General features: G+C 43.4%; 1 protein-coding gene across 4 annotated transcripts in view; it reads left to right on the top strand.

The window, feature by feature from the left end:
- dlg3 (discs, large homolog 3) overlaps positions 1–20,397 on the top strand; it is a gene marked incomplete at its 5' end in the record, with an annotated part of 128,013 nt that overhangs the window by 56,212 nt on the left and 51,404 nt on the right. For all 4 annotated transcript variants that reach the window (XM_080416357.1, XM_080416356.1, XM_080416362.1 and 1 more), the window contains 2 exons: positions 18,591–18,644; positions 19,185–19,235. In XM_080416357.1, the coding sequence (XP_080272483.1) occupies positions 18,591–18,644; positions 19,185–19,235 (105 nt within the window). The remainder of the gene's footprint in view (positions 1–18,590; positions 18,645–19,184; positions 19,236–20,397) is intronic.

Genomic DNA, 20,397 nt, shown 5'->3' with positions numbered 1-20,397 from the left:
ATGCTTGTTTTTCTTGTTTCTCATCATGGTATAGTTGATCATGTTCACAGATTGTCTTTTTAGTTTAGGAGTTTGTGTAGTTTTACCTCCATATTGATTCGTTCTTAAACACACAAATATTGCAGTTCATAGAACTCTTATACTCACTTTTAATGAGTTAATCTTGTCTAGTATATGTTTTGTACTGTTGTAGTGAACAGTTACAGGCTCAGTGTGATTTAACAGTAGATGTGGGAAGTGTTGATATCACAGAAACCCATGTTGAAACGGTTCAAAATGACTGTATCTTGTGTGATCCCAGTGTTTTCAGATCAGTGTTTTCCCCGTCCATTCAAGCCTGCTCTGATCTTAGCCGAGACTCCGTCTTCAAGGCGACAGCGTGCCGTGCCTAACCTCAAACCGAGGTGGGGGAGATAAGACAGGCAAATCTGGACCCTCAGCATGGGGCAGATTGATTTGGCCAGATTGCAGTAGCATTTAAAAAGAAAGCCCTGATTCCCTGCGCCATTTGGCACTAAATAGCCTACATCAGCGTTATGTAATGTGCTCCATAACTACTGTATCTCAGGGAAACTTGCGACTTGGCATTTTTATTTATTTCTGTCCCTTGCCCGTTGTCCTACTTTACATGTAGTTCTTCAGGTCACACCTACTGTACACAACATCTGGTGAGCCAACGGGAGTCGATGAAGATACAGTATGTGTGTATGCATGTTCTGTAGCGTGTCGGGGCAGAAACCTTGTATCTCCATATTTCATTGTTTTCGTTTTTTCATAAATAGTATTTTATACTTTGTCGTATGACAGTGTCATGCGAGAATAGCTGATCTACGAGCTCACAACGCATCGAGATGCAACGCATTGTGAGATTCTTGATCGGCTGTTTTTGCAGTTTTTGAACGATCATGAGAATTGTTGTAAAATAAAATTTAAAAAAGCCCAATATAGGGACACCATGTTAATAGTGGTTAAGTCTGTCTGTGGGTTTTTACCACATTTTAAACAATGAAAAGTATAAGAGCTTGTGACTACATAATAACCACTTTTTTCCTGCAAAGTAACATTTTGGACATACAAGGCTGCTGCCCGACAGCGATGATATCGTCTTTGTCGGATTGGAAACCTCTTATGTCCAAAACTGTTACTTTTCAGGATTCAAATAGCAAAAAAAATAGCAAAAGTTGCAGATCTACAAGCTCAAAATGCGTCGCTTTGAAAGCACTGCGTTTCGAGCTTGTAGATCTGCTATTTTTTATACGTTTGTGTGACGCTGTAGTATGATCAAGTATGGCATTCATTTACGAAAAAAAACACAATAAGTTAGAATATGGAGATAAGAGGTTTCTGCCCGACAGCAACGATATACTGTACAGTACAAAGGACCTGAGACCATGTTCATGACTAGAGGGGCTGCTATGGCTGTTTGTTCTGTCACAGGGAGGCTCCGCCCCTTGTCCGCCCCTTGTCAGATGACGGAGAAAGTAGCCGTGACGAACACCACTGTCTTGTTTTAACCAACCCGATCGCCAGAGGAAACGTTCTCTTTGAACGTTTTTGAAATTCCGTGAATAGACAACTGGAAAACCCGAAATTCCGTGCATAGCCGCCTCGCATCTCCCCCATTGTGACTAAACCATTTCGGAGGCGCGCAGTCTCAAGGGAATTGTCGCCACGTAAGGGGCCACCGAGCGAGCTAAAGCGAGCGAGTTGCCGTCCCGAACGTTGCGACATTCCCTTGTGCCTACTCAGCGCCGTTTGAGTTATGTACCGATAGGCACAGAATCGTAAATTTTGTTGTGGGGACTGCTCTGCTTCCGGGTTTTTCCGGGTTGCGACTGGTTACGCCCACCGTGGGACTCGCCGTACATATGCACGGAATTTCGGGGTTTCTAGGCGACTATGCACGGAATGACATGCACTGGATCCGTGCAATGTATACTAATTCTCTGGCGATCAGGCTGTTTTAACAGTCAGGGACCCCTGGCTGTTTGTTGACATCACCATATCACTCTTTTTGAACTTGGGAACTACGTAATACCATCTCAAGTATCAGATTTTCACTGTTGTATTATTATTATTATTATTATTATTGTTTCCACCAGGCCTACGCCGAGTCTATGATTTCGCCCCTGTCCGTCTGGCCGATTTTTGCTAAACACATTTTTTGCTTTTACTCCTACAGATTTTGTCCAAACATCACGCAAATCGGTACACCTTATCTCTATAGTCATGTCATCAAGACGGATCTGTCTGATTTTTCATATTTCATCTGTTTTGATTGGCTAAGATTGAGTTCTACTACCTGGCTCCGAGGAGCACGTTTTTCTAGTTATTATTACTATTATTGTTTTGATTGAGACTCAGCTGTGGTGGTGGGCCGGTACTTTACCCCTGGACCACCCGAGCGCCCTTTCACTGTATTTTAAACCGAGAGGGAATAATTTCCTTGTGAATAATAGTTCTTAATTAATAACCACTTCATTAATTTGTATGTCAATAAACAATAACTGGATCGACAAAAAGTTTTGCACAGTACTACACAGTATGTTGCAGGAGAGCAGAACAACAGTATAGCTGCTTGATCAATGTTCGCATAAAACAGAAGTTGTGGCTTTGTTGTGTAAAAGTCCAATGGCAGTATGATGGAGTTTCTAAACATTTCTTAGCGTTTTGTTTTAGATTCTCTTTGCCCAAGAGGGTTTACGAATGCAACGTGACTCGTGCTTTAGACTATTATAGTGCAGGAGATGTGTGAATGGGCTGGATCTGGGTCAGGTAGTATTTGACTTTTTATTGTTTGTTGTAACCTACTTAGGTGCCAGGTGGGTGGGGTTTGCTGAGCAGGACGACAGCAACAACAAAAAGTTTCAGATAGTATCTGACTAGGGTTGGCATACTTTAGGATTTTAACGATTCCGGTTCCTTAAAGATTCCCTCCAAACGGTTCCCTTTAACGATTCCTATAGGGGATTCCAAATGGACCATGACAGGTCTGTAACTCTGAGAGTGTAACCAAATGGTCCATTTAGTTTCATTCAGAGTTATGGTGGTCCTTGAAATTAAAATGTTTTAGAACCACCGGTATTGTAATTATATAGCAGACGTGAAGTCCACATACCAGCTCTGACAGTGTGATAAAACCGGTTCCGGAAACTGTTCCAAATCCAAAAATCGTTAATTACTAGTTACTTTGAATATTTAGATTAAAGACGGGGTGCCGTGATTTTCAGTGATCCCCCCCCCCCCTAAAACATAATCATCAGGTATTATGGTTATACTAGGAGGAAGATTTAAAAAAAAAAAAGTGTACAGAAATTGTTAAAATTATGTTTTTATGTGGACACGCCTGCAGTTCATTAAGTATACCTGGTTCTCACCTTAGCACCTCCTCCACCACCTTAGCACCACCCACCTGTCCTAGTCCCTCCTCCTCCTCATGCCCACACCTGTTGTGTTACGATAATGAGGGGGAGGGTATGTTTTTACTATGTCACTAAAGCGCTGTTTCTCTATTGGCACGTTTGACCCTCAAGGTTTCAGCCTCCAGGTAGAAACTCAAAATAGTCAGAGAAGACATAAAACACCATAAAAATACCACCAGGGGGCTTAATGAAGTTCTATCAACCTCATAGACACATGAAAAACAGAAAAAGTGCAAAACCATGGCACCACCTCTATTACAAAACATACACAAACCACTTCAGCCCTATACTTTGGCTTTGCGACGCGCTGTGAGCTTGTAGATCGGCTATTTTCAAAGGATTTTATACATAATACTTTTGTACTTTTTGGTCTTACCTTACCTCTGGTAAGACAAAAGAAGCCAGTGTCTAAAAATGAGAATTCAGAACACGCTGCGCAGTCAGGAGGGTTTTGAGAAAACAAAAGGTGGTTTGCACTTTAATGTAGGTGGTAGTAATGGCACGTCCTGTTCCTAGTTGTTACTGGGTATTTGATATAAAGCAAAGTTTGGGAGAGGATCGTGCTTATTGCCAATATAATACGTACAATAGTCCTTGTTTTATAGTGGAGAATGTGTTATGCTTCATGGAAACAGGAGTCAAACAATAGGATGGTAGGTTGTTTCTTGTGCTTCCAATATTGGCAGTGTTTACGGACAATACCTGTAGGGAACAATCTAGATCCTCATGGATTAAATTTCTCAGTCGCCACGACTGATTTCAGTCATTTGGATTCCATAGAAGCCAGCATGTCTTCTATGGAAGCATGTTGCGCAGCGAAAATAGCCTATCTACAAGCTCTCAATGCGTCGCAGATGCATTGAGAGCTTGTAGATAGGCTATTTTCGGTTATTATTTTAAGATTAGAGTATTTTAAATTATTATTAGAATATTTGAAGTGGTCAAACTCGCAATATGTTCAGAAGCATCTTCCATGAAATCTTAATAGTCTCGGACATCTCATAAAAGCAAATGTTAAAGCCTCAGTCTGTGATTTCTTCACCTGGATGGCAGTATGTAGAACAGCAGGAACAATATTATTAAAACATCATCATTTTACACACTGTGTTAATTGTTTAGGAATCGGCGCTAGTGTGCGGGGGGCTCCTTTCACACTGTTTCACAAATCATTACATTAGGACTTGGTCATACAAAAAAAGAGAGAGATTTTATTTTGCTTTAATCCATGGATCCTACCAGTACTTGGTTACCATAGAACAGAATTTCGTGTGACCTTTTCTTCTGGTTATTTACACCGCTGTCTTTCTGCCAGTGGTCCCCCGGCGGCCTTGTTGCTCGCTGGTTTTAATGACCCGAATGACAATGTTGATTTTCACAATAAAACAAATGGTCTGTCGGAGCTCTGTTGTGGTGTGTCTCTGAGCATATGGTGGTTTGTGTGCTTATAGAGCCAGTAACGAGCCCAGGCCGCATTTGGTGTTGCAAAACAAACGGGGCTTCTCTCTTTTTTCCACTCGTTTCTTAGATCAGTGCTTCTCAACCTGTGTGGGGTTCCCCAAATGTTTTTTGGGGGGTCCTCAGATGATTAGCTTAACGCCTAGCTTAGCTCCACAACGCCTGCTTGTAGTTTTCACAGTATTTATCTGTGGAACCGAGTCAAACTAAATGTAATGCCTACAATTCCAAGTGCTTGTCAGGGTGGCGGGGTATGTAGGCACGGAATACTTTGCCCAGATCATTACCCTACTTTTAACCACACCAAACCCATGCCCTAAACTCAACCTACTAACATCGCCTAACGTTAACTAAACTGAGTGAATTAAACCACTCCGGATTGGTTTGGGGGTGCTGTCTGCCATTCTTCCCTTAGTGTTACTAAAGGGTGGTTTATACTGTACTTGTTTGTGCACCGTGTCGCGCACCGAAAATAGCAGATCTACAAGCTCACAATGTGCCGCAGCAACCTTATAATGTCTTCATACTGTAGCATCAGACAGAGCAAATGCCAAATGTATGCACACACCGCATACATACTGCAAAGTCACAGTTATATGCATGTGACTTCTCATGCGTGTGACTTCTCAATTCTCATGCATGTGACTTCTCATGCATATAACTGAACAATTCATTTCAATTCACCTACCTCTTCGACCTCCTCAAACGTCATGTCCCCTCCCGCTCCCTCAGGTCTAGTGACGCGCTATATACATTTGGGATATTATTATTACTTTATTAGAATTTTATATAACCACCAAATCATGCAACATGTTGGCGTCAAACAAGTGAGGATAAAACAATACTAATACAGGATATTTATATTGTGGTACTCTCACAAACAGACAGAAATGTGTGGTGTGGCAGTCATGGCTGTAATAAATAAAACCAATTTGCGTAATGAAAATTACATAAGGACATTGTATGAAATAAAATAAAAATAGCGTGTCTCACATAGGGATCTTTTTGTTCCATTTTTAAACGCTTTCAAATTGTACAAAGTTCCCTTTGTAATGAGAACGCTGCAATTCAGCAATCTGTCAAACATGGCTATGAATCATGAGACATTGAGACAACATGATTGCTCAGGGAGAACCTCAGAATGATGCGGGCCCAAAACAGCACCAAGGAGTATACGCTTTCTCTCACCTTAGCAACAGGGTTGGGGGTGACAGTTAGTCGAGAGCAGCTAACTAACATGCTGCGTTGACTTCTAATGCAGTGGCTCTCAACCTTTTCTGGATCAGGGCCCACTTGAAAATGTCAGAAGAGTTCGCTTTTTTGCCCCCTTTTTCTCCCCAATTTAGTTGCTATGCCATTTGATTCCTCCCCACACACACATATCGGTGTGTTGTCACTGCTGTTAATAATAATAATAATAATAAATTTTATTTGTAACGCACTTTATATTTGAAACAAATCTCAAAGTGCTACAGGATTAAAAACATAAAAAGAAAAAAAGAAAACAACAATAAAAGTAAAACAGTGAAATGAATAAACTTCAGATCAAGTCAGCAGGCACAGTAGAAGTTTAAAAGGATAAAACAACTACATCTCTGTCTAAGCAAATGCCTTGTTAAAAAGGAAGGTTTTTAGGCCCTTTTTAAAAGTGTCAATCGACTGTGGTGCTCTCAGATGGTCCGGGAGGGCATTCCACAGTCGAGGAGCAGCTGAGCAGAAAGCCCGATCCCCCATGGTGCGGAGTTTCGTCGTGCGGGGCTCCAGTACGTTTGAGTTTCTGGAGCGGAGTGAGCGGGTGGAGCGGGTGGAGTTCGGGGGTTTGATGAGTTCCTTTAGGTAGGAGGGGGCATTGCTGTAGATGCACTGATGAGTGAGGAGGGAGACCTTGTATTCGATTCTGACGGAGATGGGGAGCCAGTGTAGTGAATGGAGGATGGGTGTGATGTGTTCGTATTTCCGCACTCTCATCAGGATCCTAGCAGCACTGTTCTGGATGTACTGGAGCTTTTGGATGCTCTTGCTAGGGATCCCGATGAGAAGTGCGTTGCAGTAGTCAAGCCTTGAGGAGACAAAGGCGTGGATGAGTTTTTCGGCATCTGGCAGAGTGAGTGTGGGGCGGAGTCTGGCTATATTTCGGAGGTGGAAAAATGAGGTTTTACAGAGGTTTTTAATATGGGAATCGAAAGTCAGGTGGGGGTCCATTTTAACACCGAGGTTGGTGACTACGGGTGAGAGGCTGTTATACCCTACTGGCTCATCTGCCAGTGAGGAGCCCCCACCAGGAGGACGTAGACTAAGCGTAGAGCCGATATACAAGCTCACAACCGCCTCGAGCTTGTAGATCTGCTATTTTCACAATATTTATCTGTGGAACCAAGTCAAACAAAATGTAATGCCTCCACTCCTACAATTCCAAGTGCTTATCAGGGTGGTGGGGGGGGGGGTCCCCAGTTTAAATATGATTATTTTGGGGGGTCTCGGCCTGAAAAGGTTGAGAACCACTGCTCTAATGCACAGGGAGAGCACATGGGTGTGTGAAACCATACGAGGCATACTGATGATGCTCGCCCTCGCCACCCCCGCGTCCTTTTAATTGCCAACTGGAATCCCGTGAACTCTGCGCTCACAACTATCGCCTCCTCCTCCCCAAACAGAGCGTGGTGTTTATTTTAACGCAGAGCGTGTCACCGTCATCAGGTCACGATCGAGCTTTGTTGTTGTTGAACCGAACGTGGCGGGAATCATTTGATTTAATCAGCGCCGCCAGCAAGTTGACCCGGGAGGAGTGTTTCTGTTGGTGTACGACAGGGAACGGGATTAAACTGTGGCAGATTCTCTGCCACATAACAATACATAATGAATGCTACATCCAGTGGTGGAGAAAGTACTGAGTCAAAGTATATCCGTCATCAGCGGTTCTCAAACTTTTTCGTGGCCAAGGATCCCCAAATTGACATATATTTGGCCGCGGACCCCCATCGGAAAATGTCAGGTGCCAGGGACCCCCAGAAGAGAAGATGTGTGTTAAAAGAAATCTAAATTATTCCAAAATGATCAAAAATAGCAGATCTACAAGCTCGCTGGGAGCTTGTAGATCTGCTATGTTTGAATAGCCAACGTATAAAATATGGATAAAGGGGTTAAAATGATTGTGATGGCTATGTTGACAAATTTTGCTTTAGCCTTTTGACAGCTCAAAATGCGTCGCTCCGCGCCACGTTTCGAGCTTGTAGATCTGCTATTTTTGATACTTTTGCGTGACGCTGTAGTATCACTAGTATGATCAAGTAGGACATTAATTTACGAAAAAACACAAAAAGTTAAAATATGGAGATAAGAGTTTTCTGTCCGACAGCAAGTAAATGTACTTGGTTACTGTCCACCACTGGCTACTTCTCAGGCTGGCCTCTCATAGACAGCAGACCTCCATAAGGTGGTCTGTGAGCACTGAGTAGACAAACACATGGCAGTCACCCTCACAAACCAAATTAAAGCCTTCGCTGTGAGCCAAGCAATCAGTCAGACTGTACACCGTGCATCATAAGTTCATACGCATTCTCAGAAACAGACACGCGGACAAACATTACAATGTCCAACTCTAATACTACTACTAATAATAATACGTCAAATTTATATAGCGCTTTTCTTGGTACTCAAAGTCGCTTTACAAAACAGAACAAATAAAATAAAACTTTATTAAGAGACTAGTTAAAATGCTAAAACTAAGCAAAGAAAAACAATCAAATTAAAAGGCAGAAAGGATTAGAATTAGGAGTCTGAAAAGGTGGGTTTTGAGGTACTCGGTACTCGATAGGTACTCAGTATCGACCGAGTACTTGAAGTACTTGAAGTTGTAACACGTTCAGAAGTATGTAACATGTGATATCACAGTATGTGCGTACCGTATGTGGCTGGCTTCTGTGTCTGCTCAGCTGAAGGTCAAACTAGCCAGCACTCATTTTGGCGCTGCTCAGCATGACAGAGAAAGGTAGGCCAGGGCATGCTTCTGAAATATTACATAAAAGATGAGAAGGGAATGCTGCTGACAGCTGTGACTGGCTAATTAATTATGGTTTGGTAAATGTGTGTTTGTGCGTATAGGCTATGTGTGTGGAGGAGGGCCAGAGAGAGAGAGAGAGCTTGGTTCTGTGTCTATATCCCAATGCTTTGGTCTCCTAAAATGTTGGGGATCTATCCACCATGGAAAAGTAGGAGTTTTAATGGGCTCCCTTTACATGTTGCACTAATTGATTCCCTTGCATTTGCCACATTATATAAACGATTATGGCTGAAATCAGCCATTGACAGTGTTGTAAGAGATGAGAAGAGAACCATTGGACCTTTTAGAGATTTTGTGGGATGTTTTTTTTACTAGAGATGTACCGACACCATTTCTTCCTTCCCAAAACGATTCTCATAATTTGACGCGGTATCAGAATGGCATAGACTGGCATACTCGCCGATACCGATATCAGCCAGTATCGGCAGCTTTGCCGATACTGGTATCGGTATCGGAACGACTCCATCTTTTACCATACATCACTTTGACCATGTCCGTCTGTCTCAGAGAGAAGAATGCATCACAGAGAAGCTGGACTAACAGCATGGCGTCCCCCACTGTGACCCTTCTCTCTGCTACAGACATTCATCTATGCTCCTTCCCACCACCTCACCTCTCTCCTCTTTACCTTTTTCCTCTTTTCCTCTCTCCTCTTTTCCTTTCTCCTCTTTCCCCTCTCTCCTCTTTTCCCCTCTCCTCTTTACCTTTCTCCTCTTTTCCTCTCTCCTCTTTTCCCCTCTCCTCTTCCTCTCTCCACTTTTCACCTCTCCTCTTTACCCCTCTCCTCTTTACCTCTCTCCTCTTTTCCCCTCTCCTCTTTTCCCCTCTCCTCTTTTCCTCTCTCCTCTTTTCCCCTCTCCTCTTTTCCCCTCTCATCTTTTCCCCTCTCCTCTTTTCCTCTCTCCTCTTTTCCCCTTCCTCTTTTCCTCTGTCCTCCGGCACAGGGGCCACAGCGTGAATGAGATGTTAGGGTGCATGGTAATTGAGTAGGTATTGATTGGACTGCAGCGTGGCATATGAGAGGCGACCAATGAGCACCAGAGGATCACAGATGGCTGCGTCTCTCTCTCTCTCTCTCTATCTCGCTATCTCTCTCTCTCTCTGTCTCTCCCATAACCCACATTCTGCAGGGAAATAATATAAAGACGCTACACCAACTACAGGGGACACGTTTCCTGCAGGAAAAGGAGATCGGTGGGGTGCGGCATGTATAGCCATCAGTTAGGTCTTCTTTGGCGTAACGAACCTTATTTCCGTAGCTCCACTATACTTTTGTATGACGCACCTGACGTTGTGCGCCGAAAATAAGACAATCTACGAGCTGGATCTGCCATTTTCAGCGCAGGCACGCGCTCTCTTACGTATAAATCAGGCTTAAGAGCTCTCCCTGCGGCATTCGCTGTATCATCTGTCAGAATGCACTCCGGTATCTCATATCTGACTGGAGGTGTGGGGATAGGGAGGTGTGGGGGGGGGCTGTCATATTTCACTGTGACGTTGCCATTGGAGAGCTGGCTGCCATGTCAGTGTGTGCCTGACAAAAGTATAGGGACCGATGTGAAAATGTTTTTGCTGAGGAAGAGAGGGAGTGGGGAGTATGGTGTGTACTGTTTGTGGAGGGATTATTGTCCTGTCAGCATCTCCAGGCTTTATATATCGTCTCTGTCGGGTGGAAACCTCATATGTCCAAAACTGTTACTTTTTCAGGATTCAAATTCAAAAATAGCAAAGGTCGACAAGCTTGTCGATCTGCTACTTCTGAATTTGAATCCTGGACATATGAGGTTTCCACCCGACAGAGACGATAAGTTAAGCATTATGCACACCTATGTATGTCGTTACGCCTTTACCACACCGATGCCGATAGGTCTAGCTCTAGGATGTCTGAATACACTAATCCCATCTGCTCACTTGCAAATAACAGTGTGGACACAGTCAGTCCTATTTGCCTGCCAGTTTGAACAAAGCCTAAGTGACCAAGAATCACATGTCACATGTCTTACATAATAATAATAAGTTACAAAGTGCTGAACAGCAATTGGAGCATAAAATGTTTAAATTAAATTAGATAATACAAGCAAATGAGATGATCTAGGGGAAGGCTTTCCTGAACAGATGTGTTTTCAGAAGTGACTTAAAAGATTACACAGAATTGGCTTTTTTGATTGCCAAGGGTAGGGCGTTCCATAGCCGTTCTGGGAATCTCAGGCTGCGGGGAGGCTTATAGGGGGGCAGCAGGTCGGTAATATACTGGGGGGGGGAGACCATTTAGAGCTTTAAACGTTAATAAAAGTATCTTAAAATCAATTCTAAAAACAACAGGAAGCCAGTGGAGAGTTGCCATACAGGGGTGATATGGGCACGTTTTTTTGTGTTGGTCAGAAGCCTGGCAGCAGCATTTTGAACAGGCGAGAGATGGACTTGTGGGTTAGACAGGTGTAAAGTCCATTGCAATGATCTAGGCGGGAAGTTGTAATTGCATGTATGACCTGCAAATACAGACGTACAGTATCATAATAGATGCATAATAAGTTTCCTTAGAGCCATGGTGGCAGTACCTTTCACTTGGCGTAGCTGTCACCTGACTTTATGTCTTCACTGCACCTTAATTTGAGATACTCCTCGCTGTCGGGTGAAAACCTCATATCATGTCCAAAACCGCACCTTTTTATTATTATTATTTTATAGTGAAAATAGCCAATCTACAAGCTCACTACGCGATGCACTGTGACCTCGTAGATCGGCTATTTTCACAACTTCTGTGCGACACTCTTGTGTGATGAAGTAGGGCATTAATTTTATGAAAAAGAAAACATAACAAGTTAAAATATGGAGATACAAGGTTTCTGCCCGACAGCGACGACATGTGTGATGTTGGTCAGGCGGGCGCTGGGGCCCGTGGCCAGCCAGGCCAGGCATCATGTGTACGGCGAGAGAGGAGCCGCATAAACTGCAGCAAGAGCCCTGAGAGGCTGCTGCCAGCCAATACGGTGCAAAGCGCCGGGTTGCCATGGGAAACGCATTGATTATTTAACAATTTGGACGACGCCTGTGCCCCGCGCTCGCTGCCAAAGGTTCAGCGCAAGAGCCTTTATTGTAGCATTACAGTCCCAAGGGTCCACAGCCAAACATTTCTGAGATGCGGTAGCCCTGTGGGGACGCGATAATATACAGTACGCTCTCCTTTTGTGACGCCAAGAGACAGAGGTAGATGGACACGGATAGTATTCCAACGTGAATGGACCGAAGGATTAGATGAGCGGTTCGATTGATGGGAATTATGGAGAGTGATTGCGAGCAGATGTATGAATGCAGAGAGGCAGAGAGAGATAGGAAGGATTGTAGACTGACTGGGCTTTTGTCGCTTCTGGCCGGTCAGCGGGGACTGTAGTAATGACCCTCTGCTGGGAAAGAAGCCTAGAGAGTCTGCGTCCGTGTGTGTGTGTGTGTGTGTGTGTGTGTGTGTGTGTGTGTGTGTGCGTGTGCGTGTGTGTGTGTGCGTGTGCGTGCCCACACTGAAAGAGCCCTGCATTGCAGCTGGACAGAATTGAACAGCAACAGCTGGCTGGGAAAACAGAACTTCCGTGATGATTAGTGTTTAGAATTAAAAGGAAATTAAGGGATTTCAGTCATTTCACGATAATCTTATGTAGATTTGTTTAATGCTGGCCATGCCCCTCGGTCACTATTGACTCCTACTGTATGACCAAAACCCACACAACCCGCTGTACCGTAGGAGGCTCTTTCACCCCACCTCATTATTTTAAGCGATATGTAAATGCCCGAGCCACGTTCACCTGCTCCCCATAGACATAACTTTTAACATCGACGGTGCATATTTCTTCCTGGGTTGATATTAAAGCGATAGCTCTGTTCCACTAATGTGACAGATGGCACTGACCTCTGTTATCCCCAGTCTGCATAGCTGTGGCAGGTTAACGGTGAATTCCGGTGGTGGAAGAAGTACTCGCATGTTTTACTTGAGTTAAAGTATCAATACTGCAATGTAGATATACTCTGTTACGAGGGGAAGTCCCGTATTCAAAATGTGCTTGAGTAAACGTACAAAGGTGTCGGCATCAAAATATACTTTAAGAACCAAAAGTAAAAGTACTCATTAGATCGTCTATTTTAGATTTGGCTGTTTAGATCGTCTATTTTCAAATGGCATTCATATAATTGTAGGGGAGTAAAAAGCACAATATTTTCCTCTGAGATGTAGTGGGGTAGAAGTAAAAGTATTGTAAAATTGTAAATACTGGAGAAAGTAAAAAATACCTAAAAATTGCACTTGAGTACAGTACTTGAGTACTTAGTTACTTTACACCACTGGTGAATTCACTGTATAGGCCTCTGTTTTGGGGGACACTTCCTGCTATCATGTCATGGCCTCTTAATAGCTCAGTGTCCCTACTCTGGCTCTACAGTAAGTGCAGACCCCATGACTGCTATCAGCTTTCCCATCTCTCCTGGGTAGTGGGGTTGGCCTAGAAGGAAGGGTAAGGGAATATTGAAAGGTTGCTGGGTTTGTCCCCAAGTGGCTTGGTGTAGTAAATGTGTCCTTAACTAAAGCCGTTGCAGTGCCCTCAAGCAGGCCACTGTACTACACGTGTACGACCAGTGGTACACGGCGCCACATTAATGCTGTAACTCGCATAGCTTATAGCACTGGTTCCCAAACAAACATTTTAGCTCGAGGCCCAAAAGGGGAATTCTACATGTCTCCCTGTGACCCAAACTAGTGAAAATAGCAGATCTACAAGCTATTTTCACTACTTCTTAAATATTTGTTTTCGAATTTATGGCATTTCTTAAATTTTTGGCATTTATTTATGAAATTATTTTTGAAAAATGTCTGATTTCTTTATTACATTTTTATGATGAAAAACTAAATGTAGGAAATTAAAAGAATTGAGGGGATATTTAGTCGCGACCCATAAAAATGGACTGCGACTCACTGTTTGGGAACCACTGGCTTATAATAACCTATTTAATACATGGTATATTACAATAATTCCAGTGACGTTGCGTAAATTGGAAAATAGCGTGATCATCATAATCTCAAATCTCTTCTCTTGCTAAACCCCCTGTACTGTATGAACATACAACACGCTCCCCTGTTGGAGTTGTTTAAAAAAAGATTACACACACCGAGATTAATCTTCCACTATACGCTTTATGTTGGCTTGTTTACGTGAGATAACGGATACTTGGATTACACTGTAATCCAATACTGGGATAATGTTGCCGTTTTTATACAACCAAAGCTTTTATTGTCTTGAACCTGTAGGTTGTACACATCATGATACCGTTGCACGTCTCATAGCACAGTTCAGCCAATACCTATTACTGTTACAATAAGCACTAAGCTACGGTGGCTCGACACCATCACTGGTGTGTTTGTCACGTGTGGTCTCACAGCGGCAGAGGATTCAGTAGCTTTAGGCTTTGGATCCGTCAGAGAGGGTCAGTGAAGTGCCCTCTATCACCTGTGGGCCTCGCTTGCACACCTCTGCACACAGCTGCTCTTTAATAATTGAATGTTGTTGTAATGTTGTTGAGGTGTTTGTCGCTGTACATTTGTGCATTTGCACAAACCCTGAGGCAGACAAATGTTGGTTTCCTGCACCTTTTAATACACTTTTGCATCGTGGCTAAGAGTTGTGCGGCCTCATCCATCTCAACATTATTACCTGCCGTGGTCAGCACCTCATCAGCACAGGTGTGCGCTCCCTCCTTTGTGTTTGCCTCACATATAGTAAATGAAATATGTCCTCTGCATTTATATTCCCCATGCTAACTATTAGGAGCAGTGGCGCTATTAATACGGCACCCGGGGAGCAGTTAGGCGTTAAGAGTCTTGCTCAGGGACACTGCGACGCATACTGTATGATAGATTTCGCCTGTGTGTGTGTGTGACGTGTGTGTGTTGTGGTGGGTGGGGACGATTACATCTTTAAAGTATGGGCCTATCATTGCTGTGGATGTGGTGGCCCCATGATGGACTTGTAAAACAAGGGTTCTAGAACATGAAGCTAACCGAGCCCTTTTTTGTTGCCCTTCTTCGCACTCGCGGGACAAGACATGCCGTAGTCTGTTTGGCACGTTAGCACAAATGAGGACAAAAGACGAGTCAAGCAGGAAAGTGTTATCATCTCTGGCGCAGGGAGGAACGTGCACACACCAGCAGCACTGTCGTGAGCATCTGTTAGTCCATATGCAGATTACAACCAAGGCCTGATTGTGCTGACTGGGGGGATGGGGGTGGGGGGTTCACAGCTGTCTACAGTCATAGAGCATAACTACAGAGCCCATGTCCGCGGCCCTTGTTCGCCGGACATCTAAATTGCGGCCTCAGTTGCCACGGCGCGCGTGTTGTGTTGGATGACATTTACAAAGCATTGGAAAGATAATGTGATGCCAGGGAGATGCACAGCTTGATCACCGATGAGTGATTCTGATGAAAGGAATCAGATCTTTCAAGTGTGCGTTTGAAAATGATTGGAGACCAACACACTTTTGTCTCATGAGAGCTGAGCAACAAACGTGCTGTAGCCTCCTTTGGGTATGATTGAGCGGTGCTCAAACAAGCCGCCTGTGTATTCATCATTTAGACACTTACCGAGCTCTGTGTTCTGCGATGTTCTGTTATGGTGTGCCATCACAGAATGGGTGGAAAAGTGAGTCATTCTCAGCACTTAAAGGCCAAGGCCAAATTCTTTGTAAACTACCTTTCTTTTTTTCCTTAACTAGTGGAAGGGTGGAGGACTAGGGAACAGCATGGAGAAATGCTTTTCTATCCGCAGTGATTCAGAGTCTGCGCCTCAAAGGCAGACGTCAGCCATCCCCGCAAAGACACACACATTGCACAGATGTGCTGTGTTTACGGTAGCAGTGCGATGTCGCAGCTCGCGGACGCTATCGCATGACACGGACGATACATGTGTGCCGTCACCGTTTGTGTGTGCGTGCCGATGCTTGAGGGGGTTGTAGTGGGTGGGTTTTGGAATCAATGGGAATCAATATTTGAGGCTTCTCTGCGAGAGCCGGCCCCAAACAGACACAGGCAATATGTGAATACAGAAGGGCAGCTTGACGAAGGCAAGGAGGGGAGGGATTGGATGGAAGCTTGTGACTCTTCTATGCAGTGGTTCTCAAACTTTTTAGGCAGCGCGACCCCCCAGAATAATCATATTTGAACTATAACCCCTAACCCTGATAAGCACTTTGAATTGTAGGAGTTCAGGCATTCAATTTAGTTTGACTCTGTTCCACAGATGATCATTTATTGTGAAAATAGCAGATCTACTGTCAGCTTGTAGATCGGATATTTAAAGAAATGTTGCCTCTTTCTTATATTATTTGACAATCTGGCCAATGTTTCACCAGTTTTTATAGTATAGTTTGTTGTTGATTACTTTTGATGCTGCAATGGTCTTCTTTCTTTTCTTTATTTTTTCTTTTTTTTAGGTATTAAACTGGTCTTAAAAGTCCTTAAATTGTCACTTTAGTGTCATCTGGGGACCCCCCCACCCAAAACAAAAACAAACCCCACAGGTTGAGAACCACTGTTCTATGGTACATGGCAGACCTTGGGCCAGAGCACAGGTCCCTTAGCAGCGTCGTCAGCATCCCCTCACCCACACAGCTCCTTGTGATCAATACGGACGGAGGCACACCGCTTCCTCACGATGAGTAACAAGACAGACAGCCACACACCAGTGGTGCAAAGTAACTAAGTACATTTACTCCAGTACTGTCTGTACTCAGGTACAATTTTGAGGTATTTTTACTTTACCGGAGTATTTCCAGTTTTCAGTACAATTATTTGAAAACTTTAGTTACTAGTTACTTTGTAGATTTTGATTATTATTATAAAACACACGTTAACCACTTAAGCCCAATTTGAACGTTGGCTATTTGAAAATAGCCGATCTACAAGCCCACAACACGTCGCGATGTGACGTGTTGTGAGCTTGTAGATCTGCTATTTTCAAAAGATTTGTATACATTTTAGAGATATAATGAACTTGAAACGGTAATATTCTGCATAATGAGTACTTTTACTTTTAAGTATATTTTGATGCCAATACCTTTGCACATTTTGATTACAACTTGTATTTCTACATTGCAGTATTGATACGAGTCTGCTACTTTTGAGTTGGAATAGTCCACACTCCTTGGGGTGTTTTTTGTCACTATATGTATAATTTGTTCACTCGGGGAGCAATTAGGGGTTAAGAGTCTTGCTCAGGGACACACATCGACATATTGCTGGCCTGGCCTGGAATCGTACCTAGGTCAACCAGGGCCTCTGGCTTCCCAGGCAGGCTCACTAACCACTCAGCTATGGCCACTCCCCCAGTGTTACACAGTGTTACACAGTGTTACACAGTGTTACGCAGTCTTACGCAGTCTTACACAGTCTTACACATTGTTACAGTGTTACTATAGTAGTATGATCAAGTAGGGCGTTAATTTAGGAAAAAAACACACAAAGTTAGAAATGGAGATAAGAGTGTTTCTGACCGACAGCAACAACAATATGTATTTCAGACGATAGTCACTGCTGATTGTCGCTCTAGCACTAAAGCCACAAACGTCATTGACGGACCTGCACGGCACGCTGTCATTTGTAGGGCGTGTGTGCGTGTGTGCAATGACAGCAGGGTGGGGATAATTACACGGAACAAAATGTGTTGTACTGCAAGGTTCAAGGTTCAAGGTTGGGTTTTATTATTACATCTTGTGTACAAGTACATATAAGAGTAAAACGTATTGTTCTTCTAATAGGCCTGTCACAATTATTGCGTAATCGCCTAATCGCAATTATTTGAGATAATGGCACATTGTTTTTGCATGATCGTCATAATCTTCATAATCATTTCCATGTTAAAGATTTTCTTATATTTTTCAAAACATTTTCAAAAATAGTGGAAATAGCAGATCTACAAGCTCAAAATCTTTCTTTGTATATTTAAGTTATTTGTCATATCTGCCCTGTGCAACTTCAAAGCCTTCAAAGCCCAAACATAAATGTAGTTTGTATTCATATAGTATGTTCCAGACAGTGTTCAACGACAAAGAAAAGACACAATTCAATCGTGAATTGCAATTATTATAATTATTATACTTGACGATTAATTAATCGTCAAGTAAAATGTCATAATCTTAACATTCCTAGCTTCTAATGGAGGACGAGATGTTTTGTCACAGGGATGTCCGGCTACCGACTGTAATAAGCCACAGTCTCTCTGCCCTGAGTCCTCATTCCCAGTCATCACATTTACAGTAGCCATGATTCCTGGCCCCACAGAGGCGCACACGCACACACGCACACGCACACACACACACACACACACACACACACACACACACACACACACACACACACACACACACACACACACACACACACACACACACACACACACACACACACTGACTGTTCCCATGGCATCCATTCACTGGCTCCTGACTGATAATGTGTGCACTGCGTATGTCTGCGAGCTGCCAGCCTCACACACACACACACACACACACACACACACACACACACACACACACACACACACGCACGCACACACACACACACACACACACACACACACACACTCTTCTCTGAGGTAATGTGTATCTCTTCATCTTCGCAGGCCAACCCTCCCCCCATCATTGTGAACGCAGACTCACTAGATGCAGGCCCTTATGTAAGTATCTGCTCTCTCGCTCTCTCTCCATGTCTCTCTCGCTCTCGCTCTCACTCTGTCTCCCTCGCTCACTCTCTCTCTTGTGTCTTTTTTTCCTCCACATCTCACCCTCTATCTCTCTCTCTGTCTTTGTGTGTGGATGAAATAGCTTCACGGTAGCAAGCATGCCGTTTGCCATGTGGACTAACAGCCATTATCCTATTGACCCTGGCTGTTTGTGGGCAATGAATATGCTGCAGTTATGCATTTAGTGTCAGAGTGTGTAGTCACAGCTAGCATAGGGCTGACGCTGTGCTTTTTGATTTGGGAGGCTAGCAGAGGGGAAAAAAATTACGATGGTATTTTTAGTTCTTCAAATAATCTTGTGGAATGCGTATGGTCTTTGGCCATGACACTGTTTTACTTTGTTCAGTATACAGTACATACATGTATTTTATATTATGTAGGATGTCATTAATGCATGGTGGCCAAGAAGATAATGTTCTATGTTTTCTTGGATGTCTTGGACATGTGATGTAACAAACCTTTTTGTTTTGACAGGTAAACGGCAGTGATGGGATGTATAAATATGAAGAGATCATCTTGGAGAGGGTGAGTTCCACCATTTCTTTGTAGCCATTTTTCTCAAATGTTGCTTCTCTCCTGTTGTTTTGTCACCTGTGCTGCGTTTGAATGCTTTTCTGACCAATGGATGTGTCCACTAGGTGGCAGTAAGCAGCTCTGTTTTCTTAGACAGAGTGTAGCCACTCTTATTGAAACCATGGCAATTGCTTTGTCTGTAATGTTATGTGAGTATTGCATAAGTTAGTGGTTCCCAAAAGGGGGGCTGGGGACCCCAAGGGGTCCTTGGGGGGGCTCCAGTGGGTCCCCAGCGAAATGTGTATCAAGTGTAACCACTTTAACCCCATACATTAGCTATTTGAAAATAGCCGATCTACAACCTCCCAACGTGTTGCGAGGTGAGCTTGTAAATCTGCTATTTCGAAGATCTTTTTTTTTTTTAAGAAATTGGAATATTTTAACAACACAAATCTTGTGTGGGGGTTTCTGGCACAAGATATTTTCTGATGGGTGTCCGTGGCCAAATACATTCAATTTGGGGGGTCCTTGACATGAAAAAAAAAAAACGTTTGAGAACAACTGTCTTAGACAGAGTGAGCCCCTCTCATTGAGACCATGGCAATTGCTTGCTTAATGTCTGTGATGTTATGCGAGTATTTGTGTAAGTCATTGTGTGTGTGTTCAGACAGAGGCTATAGCTATGACATCATGTCACTGAACGGCCTTGTATTGCACCTCGTGTGAGTTACTATACAATGAGCACCAGAGCATGGAATCATGCTAATGAAGCGTAGCTTTTTACATAATGCCGCCTGCTGCACATGTCATCAGCGCGGGCACCATAAATGTAAAGTGCCCCTCCTGTTCAATTGTTCAGGAGGTTGCGTTGCGCTTGTCAGTGGCAGGGCTGAGCCCATAGCACGGCACTATACACACACACAGCACATTCCCGCTTTCATCATTTCCACTCATAAATACAGTATATATATATATATATATATTGTCTCTGTCGGGTGGACACCTCGTATGTCCAAAACTGTTACTTTTCAGGATTCAAATTCAAAAGTAGCAAAAGTAGCAGATCTACAAGCTTCGAGCTTGCGGATCTGCTACTTAGGATATTTTTGTGTGATGCTATGGTATGATCAAGTTGGGACGTTAATTTACGGAAAGACACAAAAAGTTTAAATAT

Source organism: Gymnoscopelus braueri (genome assembly GCF_963280865.1).
Source record: "Gymnoscopelus braueri genome assembly, chromosome: 20".
NCBI classification, from domain to species: domain Eukaryota; kingdom Metazoa; phylum Chordata; class Actinopteri; order Myctophiformes; family Myctophidae; genus Gymnoscopelus; species Gymnoscopelus braueri.
The sequence above is the reverse complement of the archived record's forward strand: the minus strand, read 5'-3'. Positions and strand labels throughout refer to the sequence as shown.